At 39.4% G+C, this 20,819-nt stretch overlaps 1 protein-coding gene across 8 annotated transcripts in view; it reads left to right on the forward strand.

Moving 5' to 3' along the window:
- The window catches only part of rgl2 (ral guanine nucleotide dissociation stimulator-like 2), a 90,453-nt gene that overhangs the window by 16,760 nt on the left and 52,874 nt on the right, over positions 1-20,819 (forward strand). For 5 of the 8 annotated variants that reach the window (XM_051929288.1, XM_028801544.2, XM_051929298.1 and 2 more), the window contains exons 3-4: positions 19,671-19,730; positions 20,442-20,534. In XM_051929288.1, the coding sequence (XP_051785248.1) occupies positions 19,671-19,730; positions 20,442-20,534 (153 nt within the window). Of the gene's footprint in view, positions 1-15,716; positions 15,799-15,830; positions 16,210-19,670; positions 19,731-20,441; positions 20,535-20,819 lie in introns of those variants that run through there. The other 3 variants (XM_028801585.2, XM_028801578.2, XM_051929301.1) reach the window with 3 other exon arrangements.

Here is a 20,819-nt window from a genome sequence, read left to right on the forward strand (position 1 = left end):
CCTCATTCGGAATGGGCTTTCCTAACTAATTAGGTTAACTGGCAACCCATGTTGACCCCGTGTACACGAGAGGGCCTTACATCAAGTTGGCAGTGGTGCAGGGATAAACACATGCTGAATTTATTGTTTCATTTTGACGTCTGAAGGTTTTACATGCATTTTTTTTATTATATTTTAGATAGATAGATAGATAGATAGATAGATAGATAGATAGATAGATAGATAGATACTTTATTAATCCCAAGGGGGAATTCACATACTCCAGCAGCAGCATACTGATACAAAATATTATATTAAATTAAAGATTGATAATAATGCAGGTAAAAACAGACAATAACTTTGTATGATGTTAACGTTTACCCCCCCGTGTGGAATTGAAGAGTCGCATAGTTTGGGGGAGGAACGATCTTCTCAGTCTGTCAGTGGAGCAGGACAGTGACAGCAGTCTGTCGCTGAAGCTGCTCCTCTGTCTGGAGATGACACTGTTTAGTGGATGCAGTGGATTCTCCATGATTGACAGGAGCCTGCTGAGCGCCCGTTGTTCTGCCACAGATGTCAAGCTGTCCAGCTCCATGCCAACAATACAGCCTGCCTTCCTCACCAGTTTGTCCAGGCGTGAGGCGTCCTTCTTCTTAATGCTGCCTCCCCAGCACACCAGAAGAGGGCGCTCACCACAACCGTCTGATAGAACATCTGCAGCATCTTATTGCAGATGTTGAAGGACGCCAGCCTTCTAAGGAAGTATAACCGGCTCTGTCCTTTCTTACACAGAGCATCAGTATTGGCAGTCCAGTCCAATTTATCATCCAGCTGCACTCCCAGGTATTTATAGGTCTGCAGCATCTGCACACAGTCACCTCTGATGATCACGGGGTCCATGAGAGGTCTGAGCCTCCTAAAATCCACCACCAGCTCTTTGTTTTTGCTGGTGTTCAGGTGTAGGTGGCTTGAGTCTCACCATTTAACAAAGTCATTGATTAGGTCCCTATACTCCTCCTGATGCAGCCCACGATAGCAGTGTCGTCAGCGAACTTTTGCACGTGGCAGGACTCCAAGTTGTATTGGAAGTCTGATGTATATAGGCTGAACAGGACCGGAGAGAGTACAGTCCTCTGTGGCGCTCCTGTGTTGCTGACCACAATGTCAGACGTGCAGTTCCCAAGACGCACATACTGAGGTCTGTCTTTAAGATAGTCCACGATCCATGCCACCAGGTACGAATCTACTCCCATCTCTGTCAGCTTGTTCCTAAGGATCAGAGGTTGGATTGTGTTGAAGGCGCTAGAGAAGTCTAGAAACATAATTCTTACAGCACCACAGCCTCTGTCCAAGTGGATGAGGGATCGTAACTGGTAAATTGATTTAATACACATCCTTCAGCAAACAGTCACATGAGTAATTGTGATTCCTTAAAAAATGGAAAAGTTTTGACGTCTGTTCACCTGAAGATAATATGCAAGTATTTTTTAATGTCTTTTGTAACTTGTAATACTGGGATTTGAACTGTAATTATACTAAATATTCATGTTTTTTTAGGCAGGAGAGCAAAATTCAGGTTCATGTGGTTATATTCTGGTGTTCTCTTTGAAGCACACCTACATATAGAGTAAAGGAGAAGTAATTGCACAGCACCCGTATAGATGAAGAGAAATTATCAAAGCCCATGGCCAAGTAAATAATGTGTTTTGCAGGTTGGACTGCATCCACAAATTTCAGCCTGTTCTTTGTTATGTCAATTTTCATTCTCAGACATTAAGTCCCATCTACTGTATATGAAGACGGCCTTTCTCTGTCTTTGTTCATTTCATTATTCATTGAACAGTTCCCTATTTACTGATTGAAAGCTTTTAGCAGTTTATTCTAGAAAGGTTTAAATAAGGTAAAGATCCCCGCCCCCTTTCTTTTTTCCTGTCCTCGGCCTGATCAGATTAAGTTTCTACGCCTTTCCATGTAATGAAGCTCTTTTTAGCAAGAGTGTTAGCCACGTTGCTTTTTGTTTTTAATCCTTTCGAGGACATTAACATCTTTCTTACAAGAAAATCCACATTCAGCAAATTCAGTTTAGAAGTTTATCCAGAGGAAAGAGGCTGGTATGGCTAATTAAATATTTAGATTCTTGGCAGGACAATGTATCACCTCAGCACTATGGTGAACACCATCAGGCAGGCTTAGAACACAATAGGGGAGAAAAGAATGAAACGCAAGGAGCCGAATCTGACACCTGTGCAGAAGGTCTCTACCTGTCTACAGGTTTTAAGGTCATAAGGGGTCATTCTGATACAAGTAAAAGAGCACGACTAAGTATAGCAAGGATAAAAGCTTAGCTTTCTTGTGCTTTAAATATATAAGGTTGTTTTCTCCTTGAAATCTTCAAATTGGTACTTTTATTTTTTCTGGAGTTGCAGCCAATACTTGTTCAAGTAAAGTTTTGAAAAGCATTTAAAATTAATAACTTTTTGTTTTGTTGTCACATAGCCTATATTGTTATGCACCCATTCATTTTCTTTACCTGTTTTTACTTGGTCATGGTCATGGAAGGCTGAAGCCTGCACATTAGGAACAGGCAAGACCCAGGCCATCACTGGATAGAACAGAACCGATGCGTAATAAATTGCGAATTGTATTTCTCAGCTGATCCTGGGAATTTGTGGGACTTCCAGAAGCAGTTAGAAGTAGTTTTTGAAAATATGATATGGTTTGTCAAGCTTTGCATGTTGGCACTGCAACCCTGAAGACAAGTGGAATGAAGTGAATGAGTTAATGTATCCTCCAGTACTGTAAACTATTTTAAATAAAGCTACATTTTTTTTTCTTTTTTTTGTCACAAAAATACTTTATGGAAACCTTTTCTGATAGACAAATATGCCTGTTTATGTGTTTGTGTTTTACAAGCCTATTATTAAATTTTGTTGAGAACATACAGCATACACACAGGTTATTGGACAGCTTTGAGAAAATATTTGTGAATGTTTCACTTCTGACTCCACCTTTCCTCCGCTGTATCCATTACTCTGGCGTGGGTTCCTGTTTTCTTGTTTCTGCCCTTTAGGAATTTAAAGACTTCTCTTAGGTTTTTCTTGCCTATCATCTTACACCTTCTGCTCTCCAGCTTGTACAAATTTGGTTTACTCCCTGTCTAAGTAATGCCGACACTAGAGATGACTGCTGATGTACTCCTGTGTACATGTAATGCATGTATTTGATTAATGAGATTGTTAATGGAAGTTCATTGTTCACTATATAGATGAAACTCAAACATGATTTATAGTTAAAAAGTTAATTTGGGGGTTGGGCTGTGGGCGAGAGGACTAGACAAATGATATGTGTCGCTTGCAAACAGGATGTGGATACAAATAGCCTGGTGTACAGGAAGTGATTTCCTGCCTTTGTGTCATGTCACCAGGTGATTCCTGCAGCCATGAGAGAATCCAGATGAAGCCTGACACCAGTAACTCTGTTCTAAGAATGGAACACAGATTCCTATAGAATGTTAGCACAGTTTGCCACATGGCTTATTTCGCTGTCTGGGGAAATCCCTTTCTCATTGTATGTCAATTTCAGAAGTGCAGGGGGATATCCAGATTCCAGAGAGACTGTTGGTTGGCCTGGAACGATATCTGGAGGAGGGACGGACTTCAGATTCATGCAGTGTAATGTGTTTGTTTGTTTGCACTGCATGAGCAGCATAATATAGTGGTTCAGAGGTTTGTACTACCTCCTCTGTACTGCATGGATTTGGATTTAATTTTCAGCTGCTTGGTCACACTTTGCATAGTACATCTTCTCATAATCACACTTTCTGAAAGCTGTCTGAAATTAGGAAGGATGTTCATCTTTCAATAGTTCCAAGTATATAGCTATAGAAACAGTAGAGCTACTGAACAAAAAAATTGCAAATGCACAGTAGTGGCTCTTTCAGATTCCTCCCCTAAATCTAATTACAAATCTACAGAATGGCATGAAGCAAATAGTCTTTCAACAATCCTCTTGTTATCTGACTGAACACAAAATATAATGGAGTTGGTAAATGAGTTGAACAGTGGCAGTGTGTTTAGCACTATTGTTTCCCCAGCTCTGTCACCGTCTATGCAGAGTTTGCATGTTCTCTTTTTTCCTGCGGGTCTTCATTTATTCAAAGTTCTTGCAGTATGCCAAAAGCACAGATGTTAAGTGAAAAAAGGTACTTGTGTACTAAACGGCATGGACGGCTAGTACCCTTTTCTATTATAGTGACACAAGTTGGATTTTTGTTTTTAACATTAGGCACCCAAAGGGGACATTTACATTAGGGACCTATAGGCAACTATACTCCATCCCCACTAACTTTAAGGTTAGTATTTGTGGTTGGGGTATTAGGGTCAGTCTAATAATTTAAACTCCAAAAATTAAGCAACTGGGGCACCTCCCCCACGGAACCCAACACTAGAATGGGTAGGAACTGCCGTCCATTTAGTACACAAGTACCTGAAAAAATTTCTCTGTATAGGTGAGGGTGTGTGAGGAACGTTCCCATTCAGGTTGGGTTATAGTTTCATATGACCCAGTAACCTAAGACATCCATCCATCCATTTTCCAACCCGCTGAATCCAAACACAGGGTCACGGGGGTCTGCTGGAGCCAATCCCAGCCAACACAGGGCACAAGGCAGGAACCAATCCCGGGCAGGGTGCCAACCCACCACAGGACACACACAAACACACCCACCCACCCACACACCAAGCATACACTAGAGCCAATTTAGAATCGCCAATCCACCTAACCAGCATGTCTTTGGACTGTGGGAGGAAACCGGAGCGCCCGGAGGAAATCCACGCAGACACGGGGAGAACATGCAAACTCCACGCAGGGAGGACCCGGGAAGCAAACCCGGGTCTCCCAACTGCGTGGCAGCAGCGCTACCCACTGCGCCACCGTGCTGCCCAACCTAAGACAGGTGGGTTTAAAAATTGGATAATAATAATACAGATCTCAAATCCGGGTGGTTTGTTGTGTGGTGGCTTTTGCAAAGTGCTATCAGCGCATGCTTCCAACCTCAAAAGTGCATCATTGTTTTTTTTGCCCTCCCACACACACAACTTTTATTGGCTTGGCTCCATGGCACAGCCAACCAGCAATGGAAAAAACTGTGTTTGGATAATAGTTTAATGGATGGATATACTATAAAATTTCAAGTATATGTAGTATAGATTAGGTGGCAGGAGCATGGTGTATCCTGCATCCTCAGGTTGAAACCCATGCATAGTCGCCATCTTTGTGGCATTTTCACTTCCCCCACTTGTTTTTATCTAAACCTCATTGATTCTGGTCCTATATATGCATGACTGAGTGCTGCAGTCATCTTGTGAAGGTTCCTACCTTCTATTAGATGCATCTGCGATGGGCTGTGGCCCCTTTGGTTTTTAAAAGAATTAAGGAGATTTGAGGAATCTATTATTATTTTCTGATATAGGGAATTGAAAATGTGTGTGTACAGTATGTTTCATGGTGAAGATTAATTTGAATTTGTCCACCATTAGCTTCCAGGCATTTTTGACAATATTGTTAAAGATATTATAAATTACCTCAATATTGTTTAAGCTTTGTATTATGGGTATAATTTCCTTTTTGTTTTAATAAGTTATTAAATTTGCATACCACACTGATCTTAGTCAAATAGGTTTAAACTGCACTATTTGAATATGATGAGTCATTTACCCTTTAGACCGTGCATATACTGTGAGAGACTTTATGTGCATCCTGCAGTGGTATCCGTCAATAAGGGCACGCACATAAAGGCGACCTCAATTGGGCGCGGCGAATAAAAGCGCACATAAATAAAAGCGATCTTCAAAAGGGGCGACCTCAATTGAGCGCCGAATAAAGGCGCGCGCAAATAAAGGAGTGCTTCAAAAGGGTGACGTCAATTGGGCGCAGCGAATAAAGGCAAACGCAACAAAATTACAGAAAATTTATTAGATAAAGGCAATGATTGAACGTATAAAAAGGTGAAAGCAAGAATATTAAAACATCCAATTAATTAATGCATGAACTTCTAACGAACTATTTCTGAAGCTCTCTATATTTCGTTGTTTTCAAAATTACGGAAAATTCGATTAAGGCAATGACTGAACATATTTCGTTGTTTTCAAAATTACAGAAAATTAGATTAAGGCAATGACTGAATGTATAAAAAGGTGAAAGCAAGTTACACTTGAAGCTGTAGATTATGTGCAATGCCACGTAGATATTCGAGATGCGGTCTATTAGCATAATCAAGGACAATTAATTTAATTCACTCCGAAGGTCATCCTTTTGAAGCGCTCCTTTATTTGCACGCGCATTTATTCGGCGCTCAATTGAGGTCGTCCTTTTGAAGCTCGCCTTTATTTACGTGCGCCTTTATTCGGCGCTCAATTGAGGTCGCCCTTTTGAAGATCGCTTTTATTTATGTGCGCTTTTATTCTCCGCGCCCAATTGAGGTCACCTTTTTGTGCGCGCCCTTATTGAATAGAACCTCCTGCAGTAGTTCATGCCAAACTATTCTCTTAGCTATGATCTGTTCCTGCTAGCCATATAGGCTTTTTACTGGACAACAGCAATAACTTGACACCACTTCAGTCTTTGCTGCATGGGCACTTCATTGTGATTTCATTTTTCACCCCTCTTGTGACTCTCAGGTCTCTATACTATTTGTATATTTTTTGTACTTTGTTCATTTATGGAGTTATGCCTTGCTCTTTTTGTCATTTTTTATCCCCTTTATGTGGTTTCATATTATCCAATTCTTTCTGTGGTCCAATCATTTTTTTTTTGCCTTATCATTGAACTGACATTTGCCTTCAATTGTCAGTCTTAGTCATCAAAGCTAATATAAATAATATTACTAGTTGCTTTCATCCCCTTGTGTGTGTGGCACAGTCCTTCAAGCTTGGGTGACACTCTGGGTGTGCCTTCAGTGATGCGACTTTTTTTAAATGTTCATGTGCGTAGTTTATTTACAGTAGGCGATCCTCACCTTGTATGACTTGTATTGAGTGTGGGCTTTACACTGTAGCATAGACTACATTTCCAGACTTCACTGATCAGGGCCACACTTGGACATATACCCTGTCATGCACATTACAGGTTTCTGTCCAATGTTTAATAATATAAGAAAACTATGTAAAACCTTGGTCAGAGTAACACTCAAGTTTTCAGTGCCTGCATTATTAAACATTTGGTGTTGGCTGAGCAAAGATACCAAGTAAAAACTGAATGAAAAGTTTTGATAGAAAATTGTATTTGTCATTAATATAAAAAAGTAATAAAAGTAAAGTTGTCAAGAATAATAAAAGTGAAGAGTTTGATATTTTATGTGTTATTGCAGGTTTAGAGTTTTCAGGCAGTTTGCAGACTGGGGATAGGATTATGTGTTATATAAATCTGAATGAAAGGTTGTCTCATGGCTTTCTCTTTGGAAAAAAACAAAGCTCTTCCAGCCAAAATTTTTGCACAGGCACATACTACCCCTGGTGGATCTGTGAAGATGGGGTATAAGAGTGCAAAGGTAATAATAATAGTTATTAAAATAAAAACAGAGAAATTGGGCAGAACCTTGGAGCCACTGATTTAGAAATCAGTGCTTAGACCACAACTTTTCAAGAAGTCACACAATCATCCTCTTCAGCCAGTCTGCTTTAATGCCTCACGATTCTGGTCTTATAAGTACCAATGCTGCTGCATTTATAATCTTGAGGTATGTTTGGTGCCAACCAATACTGCTGGTCACAAGTACACATTTGGCATGTGAGGTGGCACAGTGATTAGCATTGTTTCTATGTCTGGATAGGATTTTCTCTTTGTAAAGTGATTTCTTTCTGTAGTCCATATTCCACAAATGTGTACATATGGTCGATTGATGACTATAAATTGGATTTGTGTGGAATTATGAGTGTGTGTGTGTGCCCAGAGCAGGAATGGAGGCCCATCTTGGTTTGTTGGATTGTACTGTGCACCAACTACTAATAGCACACATATTTTTTTACTTTGAAGAAGAATGACCCTTTGATGAAAGCATTTAAACTTGGCTAGGCTTTTTCACTGACTTACCCTATTATGGATTGCAAGGGCCTGTTCCGGCAGCATGGTGAAATTAACATGCGTGCACAGTTATAACTCCAGTTGTGTGGCAACCTGAAAAACAACAGTATTTTTGAGGATCATCTTGTTTACAATGGGGGACAAAAGATTTAGTTGAATACAGTACTAAAAATGCAGTGTTTTGGGATGGTATGCAACAGCTGTCATAGTTAGCCCTAAAGCAGATGGTCTATTACTTAGTAATTACAGTATGTACAGTATGTCCCAATGGTGACATTTACAAAGAGGACTCTCTGCAGGGAAAGCGTGATAACATGACTTAGTTCTCTGTTATTCCTTGCAACAATATTACCATTTAATAACTGTCAATATGGAGGTTCTTTACTGGAATTAAATAAATTATAACCTTTGAAAATTCCACAGTTGTGTGGGGGGGAAAATAATAACAACCAAGCACAGTGAACATTTTTGCAATTCTTTGGATTTTCTACTTTACATCTTACACACCTGCCACAAATCCTAAGTCTGTGTTTCCAAATATAAATAGTAGGCACTGTTAGCCATTATTGTCAGAAATATGTATATATATATATATATATATATATATATATATATATATATATATAGAAGAGAAGGTCTGTGATACAGTTTGCATAGTTGCAGCTGGAGATCCACAAAGGGAGAAAATGAATCACGTATCATAAAGTAGTTTTTTTTCCTGAGCTTTCAGCTCCTGCCAGGGGCCTTCATCAGAGGATAATGCTTAGACTTACAAGAATCAAAGGCAATATATAACAAAAATTATGGGGAGGGGGGGCTAAGTCAGTGTGTTCTTCTTAAGTTTGCATATGCTGGATTTATGTCCAAATGTCTGTTGATGGCATTCTCATTTGATAGCCAAGATTCGGCCAGCTCTCTGGCACTTTTGGTACTGGCCTTAAATCTTACTTGTACATTGTCCCAGTTAAATGTATGTCCTGTTGATTTAGTATGCGTGTAGATCAGTGATTGTGAGTCCTTATAACCAATAACCCCCCCTCCCTGTTCACACTGACTTAGCCCCTCACTATGTAATTTTTTCTATATATTGCCTTTGATTCTTGTAAGTCTAAGCGTTATCCTCTGATGAAGGCTCCTGGTAGGGGCTGAAAGCTCAGAAATAAAAACTACTTTATGATACGTCATTCATTTTCTCCCTTTGTGGATCTCCAGCTGCAAATTATATATATATATATATATATATATATATATATATATATATATATATATATATATATATATATATATATATATACAGTATCTACATAAAACGTTCCTACTACTTTGCTGTAGGATATGGTGGTATAGTTCTTGCAATTGAAATTCAACATAATTTGAAATAGTGATAATCTGCACCCAAACCAAAAAAAACAAACAATTGTAAATTTGATTCTACTTGTCCATCCATTTTCACTTCCTACCTTGTTCAGGTGTAGGGTTTCTGAAGCTTATCCAAGCAGTCAAGGTGCAGGGCAGGAATTCTCTAGATGGAAAAAAAGGTCCCATCAAAAGGGACATTCATGCACACATCCACATTACTCTCAAACTTGACCAATTAAGAACTGTCAGCCATTTCAATTCTTGGTGTTGAAGGAAAAAAGGAGTACCTGGAGAAAGTGTGATGAGGCACTGGAGCTGTGAGGAAGCAATGCTAGCTGCTGCACTACAATGCCGCTCATCCATCCATTTATCAGAATAGCTTTATTGTCATTGTAACAAATACAACGAAATTAGGTGCAGTCCCTGTGGTGTCAAAATATAAATAAATATAATTACAAAAGGATAAGAAGAAATAAGGTAGAACACAAACATTCAACATAAGACCTTAATTGCACATGAACACTATTGCACAAGATGTCATCTCTATTGCACTGTTGCATTGGAGATGATTAAGTGGCATTCAGTGCCCTGATAGCAACAGGGTAGAAACTTTTATTCAGTCTATTAGTCTTTGTTTTGATGCTCCTATATGTTTTGCCTGATGGCAACAGTTGGAACATGTCATGAGCGGGGTGTGAGGAGTCTTTTAAGATATTTTCTGCTTTCCTGAGGCAGCGAGAGCTGTGCAGTTCATCCAGAGAGGGTAAAGAACAGCCGATGATCTGCTGGGCAGTCTTTACGATCCGCTGAAGTGTTTTCCTCTGCGCTGAACTGAACCTGCTTAATCTTATACTAGGGGCACAGGCAGGCACCACCAGCCTTGAATGTGATTTTGATTCTATTTAGTGTAGCAAAATGTAGTTAAGTCTTTATAATTGTTTATTCAATTAATCCATCTTACTATTTGGAAAAATACCTAGTGGAATAAGCACGTTCAGAAAATAGTTCAATGAATTTTGGTATTCCAGGCTGTCACTTGCTAAAAGTAATGATGTTTTTAATTTGATTAATATACAATCCATGTGTTTTAATATCACATTTGTAATTAACCTCTCACACAATTGGTATATCCGGATTAGGACTGTTAGTGCTGTAAGCACTGAATATTTCAAATTCCAATTGAATGTGTTGCATGGTTGGCTTGAAGCACATTTATCAGAAGTATTTTTTGTTTGTTTGTCCCATTTTAGATCAAATTAAATAGTTTATCTGATTCTTTGGAAGATATTTTTCCTGTTTGTACATGAGGAACTCCCAAAAATAATTCCTTTTGCGGAAAGTTTATTTTTGTTTGTTTTTGTTTTTCCTGTACTAGATAAAAATGACATGACTTAAATGATTCCCTGATGTTTTCTTCCTGTTTATAAAGCCATACTTGTACAAATATAGAATTTTTTTATTCTATGAATTATTCTGATTGTATATTTGGCACAGTTTTACACTATGGACTTCTCCAAGATGTGAATGTTGAGTTGACTCTATCAGCATTCGTAGGGTTCAAAATGCTTTTAAACTGGCAGACCCAGGTTACATTCAGTGTTTTTTTTAATAACACATAAACTGGGTTATTTTAATTTATAGCCAGTAACAAAATGGTATTATGTACATTTATTTCCAAGCTCTTTACAAATACAGAACTATAACACAGGTTTTTGCAACTGAAGTTGCATAATGAGGCAGTGTAGTTGAAGTTGAAGTAGCTGCCTTGTTGTTTGTAGCCAAGCACCAAAGCCATTAAGCCACACGTCTTTATAATAATAATTAGTTCATTTATTTTATTTTTTAATTCTCCAGTGTAAAGTTTTTGGAGAGGGCAGTCCGGTTTTGGTAGATCAGTGGTTGTCATTTTTATGTAAATGATATTTATAATAGCTTGGGGAAAATTTTTGTGGTTTGCAAATTGTCATAAATTAAAACTTGAGTAGCCAGTGTGGTTGTAGTGGGAAGGAGCTTACTAAAAAAAACATAACATTGCATGACTCTGAATCCCTGTGTGGCTTTCTAAGCTTAAACACTGATCAATGACCACCATTAATTGGTGTTATATGTGAACAAGAGGAGGCACTGTCACTGCTAAACTCTTGTGCCCAGAATGATGCCATGGAAGCTAGAATTATTTCCAAATATTAGACATACAAAGATGAAATGTTGAAAAAGGAGAAACCAAAACTACAAAAATAATAAAAGGGAACATTACTGTTTCTCAGTTGATCCTATACATGTGTGGGTGTGGGCAAATTTGGGCCCTATAATGGAATGATGTCCCGATTGCTACCTTATGTCCAGTGCTGACAATGTAAGCTCTGCCCATCCTCCAGAATTTGACCTTATAATTGACTGATGTGGGTTTCAGAATGTTATTTTTATATAACTTGTGCGCAGTCAGTCAGAAATGTTGCCATAATTTTACAAGTTATATTGGTAAATACTGTAAATCCAAATCGGCCTTTGTGCTCAAGTGTAAATCGTTCTTTTCAGTTTGCTATCATTGACTTTGGCATTAAGTTTTACTTGGCTTTTTGTGTTTTCTGGTCAGAGAGTTGCTATTATGACAGAGATGTGCTATGCTTGTATTTCAGCAGTAATGTCATATTGTGGAAACCAGCAGTATTTTGCTGCATCCTAACTCATGTGGTTGCGAAAAATGACCATGACACTTCAGATCACTGCACCAGTGTGTCAGAAGAGCACCCCCCTCCCTGCATACATTTCAGACACTATACTGAAAATACTGATGAGTGAGCAGTGCTGCACTAATCCATCAGCTCATTAGGAGCCTGAAGTGTCTGTGACCCGCCTACCAACGCTGGCTGCTGACAGCTCGTTGACTCAGTTGCGGCATTCTCAGAAGCCTGACTTGTTTACTAATGTATTCAGGCATTTAGCCTCAGAGTGTGAACCTTCTCGTCTTGAAATCTCTCAGAACGGTGCTTTAAAGGGCCATTTATGCAACGGCTATTTATTATAACACAAACTTGTCTGTTCCTGGGAGTTCCACTAAGGCAGTGTAGCTTAGTGGCAAAGGAAATTAACTTTTATTCACAAGGTTATCAGTTCAGGTCTGACTGTGTGATCCTGATCATTTATTACCGCCTCCCTGCGCTGCAGCTGTAAAGAATATATTACAGATCTCTACTTGTAAATATTGTTTGTTGTCCCAAGCATTCCCCATTCTTTGACTATTCTCTTATAATATTAACTGTTAACTCTTTAAAAATTATGTGTATGGTATTTCAGTGGTTTAGCTCCAGGGAGTGAAAGGCGTTGCTTATAAGTGTGGAAATAAAGAGCCAGCCTCAGGTTACTTTCTTGAAATGGCTGAGAAGAGCATTCTTAAACAATAAAACAGTGTGGCTTATTGGACAAGGTTTTAGACTGCTGCAAACCACAAGTCTTTTGGTCAAATTCACATTGCTCACTCATCGTGTGACCCTTTGTATCGTTTCCTTTTTTTAAATATCTTTCCCCTTTGTAATAGAATAGCTTCGTCTTGCTGTTGTATTATAAAATCGACAGACACAAGGCAGAAACCAACACTAGATAAAATTAGTCCTACTGGTGTGTTTTAGTGTTGCCAAATAACATATTGCATATTAGGATATGGAAGGAATTCTATGAGGTAAAACAAACATGCAGGCATAAACATACAATGCATATAGGCAATGATCACTTCCAAATAATAAAAAAAAAACATCTCCAGAACTATTGTATGTAGCAACAGTGCTAACTTTATGGCAATTCTGCTGCCCATCCACATTATTGTGATTTCACATCTTTACAAATTAACTACTATAAATGTTTTCTCATCAATGCCTCAAAAAATAACCATCCATCCATCCATTATCCAGCCCGCTATATCCTAACTACGGGGTCACGGGGGTCTGCTGGAGCCAATCCCAGCCAACACAGGGCGCAAGGCAGGAAACAAACCCCACCACAGAAAAAATAACCAAGTTATAACTATTATGATCTTGAAAGACTTAAAATGCAGAATAAATAGATGCAGAATAAACTATTTTTGTCACGGGGGAAATTTGACTTTTTACAGAAGTTCAATAAATAATTATTTTGAGTGAATATTATGACAAACAACACATGCTTGTCACCAGAATGATTAAAAAGAAAGAAAAATAAAAGTAAGAAAACTTTTTACTTTGTAATCACAGTCACAGTGAGGCATTATGCAGGCGTATTGCTGTTGGTGTGAAGGAATCCCAGTAGTGTTTTCTAATGCACTTCTGCTGAATGATTCATTGGCTGAACCTAATCTGCGTTAGTGTGTCAGAGAGAGGATCTGCAGCTTTCTTCATAATGGCATTCAGTTTTGTTCTTTCTCTCACTCTCCTTTGCTAATACCTCCAGGGGGCCCCAAGCATATCCTTTACCTACAAAAAAGAGATAGCAGTACTAGCAAAAGTCCAGACAAGAGCGACTAGGGTGATTCCAGGGCTACAGGGGATGAGCTATGAGGAAAGATTAAAAGAGCTGAGTCTTTTCACTTTAAACAAAATGAGATTTTGAGGAGACATGATTGAGGTGTTGAAAATTATGAAGGGAATTGGTACAGTGGTTTGAGACTGTTGCTTTAAAAAGAGTTCATCATGAACACAGGGACAGAATTGAGTAAACTGAGCACAAACACTTAGGTAGTTTTTCTTTATACAGAGAACCATAGACACTTGCAATAGGTTACCAAGTTGTGTGGTAGATAGTAGGACTTTAGGGACCTTCAAAACTAGACTTGGTGTTATTTTGGAAGACTTGAATTGATTGGACTGGTGAGCTTTGTTGGGCAGAATGACCTGTTCTTGTCTAGATTATTCATTCATTCATTCATTCATTTTCCAACCCGCTGAATCCGAACACAGGGTCACGGGGGTCTGCTGGAGCCAATCCCAGCCAACACAGGGCACAAGGCAGGAACCAATCCTGGGCAGGGTGCCAACCCACCGCAGGACACACACAAACACACCCATACACCAAGCACACACTAGGGACAATTCAGAATCGCCAATCCACCTAACCTGCATGTCTTTGGAATGTGGGAGGAAACCGGAGCGCCCGGAGAAAACCCACACAGACACGGGGAGAACATGCAAACTCCACGCAGGGAGGACCCGGGAAGCGAACCCAGGTCCCCAGATCTCCCAACTGCGAGGCTAATGCTCTAATTACGAGAACAATGCTTGAGGGATGTGTAATGAGAAGCCTGAGAGTAGTACTAATGTTTTGAATACCCCCTTTTTAAAATAAGATTGTCTAATTGTCATCAAACTGATGGTCAGTGGCCACCATTTAGCAGCATAATGGTGGCCTTTTTAAACTACGTGTAAGATGTCCATGTCATTTCATAACAAATACTAACTAATGGGAGCCAACAGCTATATTTGCTTAGAGAGTCTTTAAAAGTTGAAAATGTAGAGTGAAGACTACAGCCAGTCTGGTCAGAAGCGTGTGTGTGTGTGCGTGTGTGTGTGTTGCACTCTGGAGAATTTTAAAGTTGCAAGACGTAGATCAGCTACCCCAAAGGAAGCCTGTGCTTGACTATTTTTGCTTAACCACTAGACATTTGCTTAGTTCTCCGTCCTTTTGCTCATGCGTCATGCCTACAGTACGTTGTGCATGACTGTAATTGTGTATAATGGACCAAAAAAATAATTTTGTTTGTACTGGCCAAGCAGACTTATTCGTAAATGCTGCGTTCACGGGGTGAATCTTGTTTCAGTATAATTAAAACATTTCATTTGGGGCATCTTGTTATTGTGGTGTTTTTTTAATAACATTATGTTAAACTTTATTTACCCTTTCGTCCTTAAGTCATACAGTGAACAGTTTAAACCTATTATGAGGATGATGCAAACTTACCTATTGTTTACGTATTTTCAGCCTTTTTAGGCTTTAGATTTTTTAATGTCAGATAAGACAGAGCCAGTTGCAAAAAGCAGAAAAAACACGACAATCCCTTCTTTTAGTCATTTTTTTTTCTCTCCTTTCTCATGTTTGCTTCGTGAAACCTGTCGGACCAGCCACTGATGTCTCCCTAAAATTAGAGGTTCATTCTGCCTTTGTCTGCTCATAAGCTTCTTTTGTTAAAGGCTTGGTAGGCTTAGGGCGCCCCCTTCAGGCCATCGCAGGCCTTTTGATCGGACTATATTTAGCCCGCGTGCGCTGAAGTTGTGCAAGTGCAGTTCCCCTTTTATTTACGTCTCTCTCTCTCCTTCGCGTCTACCTCACACTTACAGCACCAAGGAGGAGAGGTGCGGCATCAAAGACACTGACGCTGAACTGCTGCGGCTCAGGAAAAGATTTTTTTTCGTTCAGGTTTGGCTTTCTTTGAATGTACTGTACATTAAAGACTGGTAGAAAAAAAAGCGTCAGTGGAGCCGTTTGGTTATACGTGAAACTCCAGAGCAAGCTGTGATATTGTCAATGACAGGAACAAGAGTTGCTAGAGAGACTTCTGTGAAACAAAATATTTATATCGACTGAACCAATGAACTGGGGTAGGCGGGGACGGCCTTTATATACCTGGAGAGCTCAGTTCGACAGAAGGCACCGAAAAACGAGAAGCGTTGAAAAGGGCAACTCCAATTGCCACCTGGTCGTTTAGAAGTAAACAGCCTGCGGCTAACCAGTGTTTGGTTCTGCCTTTGTGGGGGGAAAGAAGAAAGTTAAAAATAGGCGGGGTACAGACGGAAACAAAAAGAGAAGGAGCGAACACGGAGGCTGCAGGTAAGTCAGATAACATTAGTGGGGGAAAAGCCGCCACATGGAGCGAGTGCCAAAGGACAGGCTGTCTTTAAGGAAGGGCTGGAGACGACAATATAGAGAGGACAGCAGCTAAACACAGGGGGGCTGCGGTGAGGAGGGCAAGCTTCAAATGGGTCGTACCTGATTGTAGATGAAGAGTATACCGGCATCAGGTCAGTTCTTTCATTCTTATAATGGTTACAATTATTCTAAAGTAATGATTATTAAATAAATTAGGTTTTACCAAAGAAGCGCTCTTCTGTCTATCATCAGAAACTCGTTTGTGTCTGGGGTACCTAAATCAAGTTAGAAGACCAGTTCGTGGCTGGGCACAACCACATGCACAAGCTCACACCTACAGTTGCAATTATTCCACAACCGTTTTTGTGATATAGGAGGAACAGCCTCGAATCAGTTCGAATGCTCAGACTCCACATGGACAAAAACTGAACACAGGGTTCTGGAGCTGTGAGGCCGTATGCGCTGGCCACTCCTGTCATTCTGATTTTATTATTCAACAGTTTAGTTTTTAAAAGTAATGAAAGACTTTGATTGGTATTGATCCCTTCACCCCTGTCCTTGCTACTAAAGTCCACCTGAGGTGTGATGACAGTAGAAACTTCTGAAAATCATGTGCCTCTCTGTTTTAATCCTATGACAAGATAACATATTGAGGATCATCTGGATTAACTGCCATCCACATGAGAATTTTTTGTTTTACAGTGGGCTGCCCAGCGTGACGCACCCAAAGGGGATATTAACATTAGGGACCTATAGGTAACTATGCTCCACCCCCACTAACTTTATGGTTAGTATTTGTGGTTGGGGTAGGCCAGTCTAATAATTTCAAACTGATTTGCTTCACAATAATAGAAAAGTACCTCTTTATGTAGTGAATCATATATTGGATCTTTATGGAAACTGGGCTGACATAGATTACATTTACTTAGTTGGCTGACTCTTTTATCCAAGGTGACTTGCAACATTTATGGTACAATTTGTTACATTTCTTCCTTTTGGTTTTTCTGAGTTGGAGCAGTAGGTGAAGTGACTTGCTCATGGTCACACAGTTGTAAGTAGTGGAGTTTGAAGTCCAAAGCCTCAACCACTACAACACACTGCCTGCAGGTTAACTTGATCCCATGTAGCCTTCTGTACAGAAGATACCCATTGACTTGTGTGATCACTTAAAGGAATATTCCGCTCAAAAGTTATATTTTTTATGTTACTTACCTTGTGCACTTCATAATGGGGGCCAAGAGTAAATTTTAATCTCATGTTTTCACGTAGAACGGAGAGACAGAAATTAATGCCATAAGAGAACTAAATTGCGGCCAGTGCTGTAGAACTGCAAATAATATGGAAAAACCTCCATTTGAAAAAAAGAAAAAAAAATCTCACTTTGATCATGTCCCATAATTCATATGTTATCTAGTTGCTTGCTCAAAAAGTGAAAAACACATTATTTTTTCTAACATTATTAATTACTTCTGGAATTATCAAAATAAACTGTAAACCCAAAGCTTCATAGAATTGACTTTTTGACTTGAAGACTTGCCTCTCCTCATCATTCTTTGGTTAAGAGTTCTGCCTTTAACTCAAAAAGTAACCCTCATAAGTATTTGGATTTCCTGTATATGTGCATGCTGATAATTCTGGAAGTAATTATCGCAATATCTTAGGAAAAAAAGCATATGTTCCACACATTCTGAGCAAGCGACTGGATAACACACGTGGATTATGCAACATGAGTAACTTTACTTTTTTCTATGGACATTATACACATCGATTGCCATTGCATAGCACAGGCCACCAATGAGTTCTTTTATAGCATAACCTCCTTTTTCTCCATTCTGCATTAAAACGTGAGACTAAAATGTTTGCTTTTTTTCAGCCACCACTATGCAGTAACACAAAAAAAAATATTTTTTGGGTGGAATATTCTTCCAGTACTCATGCTTCCATTAATATTAAAATTTTACTTTCCCTTAACATGCACATATTTTATACATATTTGCATTTGATCTCCTACCTAGATAGAGATGTTAGAGCAGTGTAGATATGTTTCTGTCATAACTTTGAAGTAATGATGGGATCTGAGGATTTGAACTGTTGGCGTTAAGAGTGAGTCTGTGTTTGGTCACTGTGGATGTTTGAAGTCATAAAGATCAAGCATTAGGAATAGCTTATAATAAAAAAACCAAAACATTTGATTGCATCACGATGAGTTCTACTATAGTTGTATCTTGTGTAAATGTGTACTTGAATCCAGCTGAACCTGGAAAGACACCTTCTTATGAAGGCAAATTTGTTAACTAGCCGCCATCTAACATCATGCTATCTTCTGTATTATGTTGGTCAGGTTGATATTTTGGCCCAGTGGTGGTGTATATTTGCTATGATATTTAAAGATGGCAACATGTAAGATATGGTGGCTGGCGTAAAGGAAATCACATTTTCACTCTAGGCTCTGGGCATCATTCAGCTCATTTCAAGTGTTTGTGTGTGGAATGTGTGGTCATGGTGCAGCAGCAGGAGACCAAGGCAGACTTCTGAACAATGTGAAATATTATAAGATGCCTGAAAGCTGAGCTTTTAACTAGTGGATGATTTTTGATTCTACAGGTGTTGGGGGAAAAAGATCCCATACCCAAACTGAGATGCCTGCTTGAGCCTGCCTCAGTTTTACAATGATAGGCCGTTTAGTTTGTCTCAGAGGGAGAACTACTTGCTTCACTAGTTCAAAAAGCAGGTTGATAATGGGCTGTTACGTACTCACAGCACAACTCATTAAATTTTATTTTAGGCAACCTCACGTGATTGCGGCATGCTGATAGTTATTTTAAGCAGCACCTTTTGGTTGCTTGCTTGCCTTATAACGAGAAAAACATTTAGACATTACTAGTACTAATGAGCAGCCAACTGAATCTTTGTGATAAAAGTGATAAGGCTTGTATAGTTACTGCACTTGGTCTGTCCATCAGTCTGCAACACAGTCAGAGCATGAGCTCAGTTTCATATAGTGCCTGTTAGGGTAATACTTTATCAGCAATACAACACATGTTCCAAAGGTAATAGTTGCTGAATCATTCTTCTTCTATTCATATTATTTCTAATGCATATTTTTTGACAGCCTTTCACTTTACTGGGTTATGTATAATAGGACCAGTTTAGAAAAAAAATGTTTACAGTTAGCATTTAGGCATGCCAATTGGTCTGTATCTGGCAGAGACCACCAGAAATGACACAAGAAGATAGATGATTCTGCATTTCGGCTGTCAGTCAGCCACTTTCTAGCCTTCAGCGCCACACAGCCAAGGGAACAGACGCCTGGTGCAACAGAGCTGGCCCACTGTTTTGACTAGATTACTTGTGGTAGTTTAACATTTTAGGCAGTGCAGGCCTACAGCTGTTGCCTGAATTTTCATGGATTGTTTTTGCAGGATACATTTGGAGGTTCATCTGGATCTATGAAGACTAAGTGGTACTGTTCTTTGGAAACGGTATGCAACACTCGATCTTGGCTGGCACGCTTCTTGCTGTTGATACTTCCTATATGATTTCATCTTCGGTAGAATGCAAAAGATGATTTGGAATTTTTTATCCAGTCATTTTTCAGAAAAAAAAGAGTATTGGGGACAGAGACTGAATGCTCTGCATGTGAAAAATCAAACTGATGGTTATGGAGAGAAAGAACATTGTGCAGTTTTAGGGGCAGTGGTGCAACTCAACTTCAGATGCCATCAGGCTGGTAAAGGTTATGGCCCCTCTGAGAACATTCAGAGTTTTACAGAAATGTAATATAAATCTGGAAATGTTTGTTTAGGCATGCTTTGGGTTGCACCTTTGCCCATGGGGCCTTAGTGTAATCTTGGTGGTGGTGACTCGAGTAGTGTTGCAAATGCAGTTCTCGCAGGCTATTCTTTCCTTACTAAACCAAAAGGGTGTCCTTGGGTTTGTTTGCAGTTTCTTTGTCTGGGTCATAGAGAACATGTTCTAAATCTGCTTTTGACTTTGTAATTGCTTGTTGTGAATTTGTGTCCATTTTCAAGCAAAGAATCATTAAATGTCTGCTTTCTGCACAAGAGTCTTCTATGACCGAACAGCTGACAATTGGAAAAAGCATCTAATTGTTGTCTTTTCACCCCATCTTAGTCATATGTTGTATACCAATCCAATATGGATCTAACTATTTTCTTTTGTCTTTCTTCTAGCCTCCTCCCACCTCTGTCACTGAGGAGTGTGATGACGGTGCCATTTACACTGTTACAGTGAAACATCTCCAACTGCAGCCGAGCACCAGTAAGGTGAGGAGTGACCTGACTAGCACAGTCATTGTTATTGTATAACAACTTTACTTTTTTTTTTTTTCTTCTTTCATTTGGCATATTTCGGGTTTTCCCATATCTTCTTTTACTGTATGAAACCCCAAACTCTAAAATCCACATTATCTGCCTGAGATGTTTTGCAGTGTTGGTTTTCTGAAGAAAATATGTAGAACTGCTGGCCACACCCTGGCACTAAAAAAAGTAAACAACAAACAAGTGTCAGCTTGTCAAAAGTGTTTGTGTCGGGAGCCGGGGTGTTGGGGG

Source organism: Erpetoichthys calabaricus, chromosome 1, assembly GCF_900747795.2.
Source record: "Erpetoichthys calabaricus chromosome 1, fErpCal1.3, whole genome shotgun sequence".
In the NCBI taxonomy this organism is placed as follows: domain Eukaryota; kingdom Metazoa; phylum Chordata; class Cladistia; order Polypteriformes; family Polypteridae; genus Erpetoichthys; species Erpetoichthys calabaricus.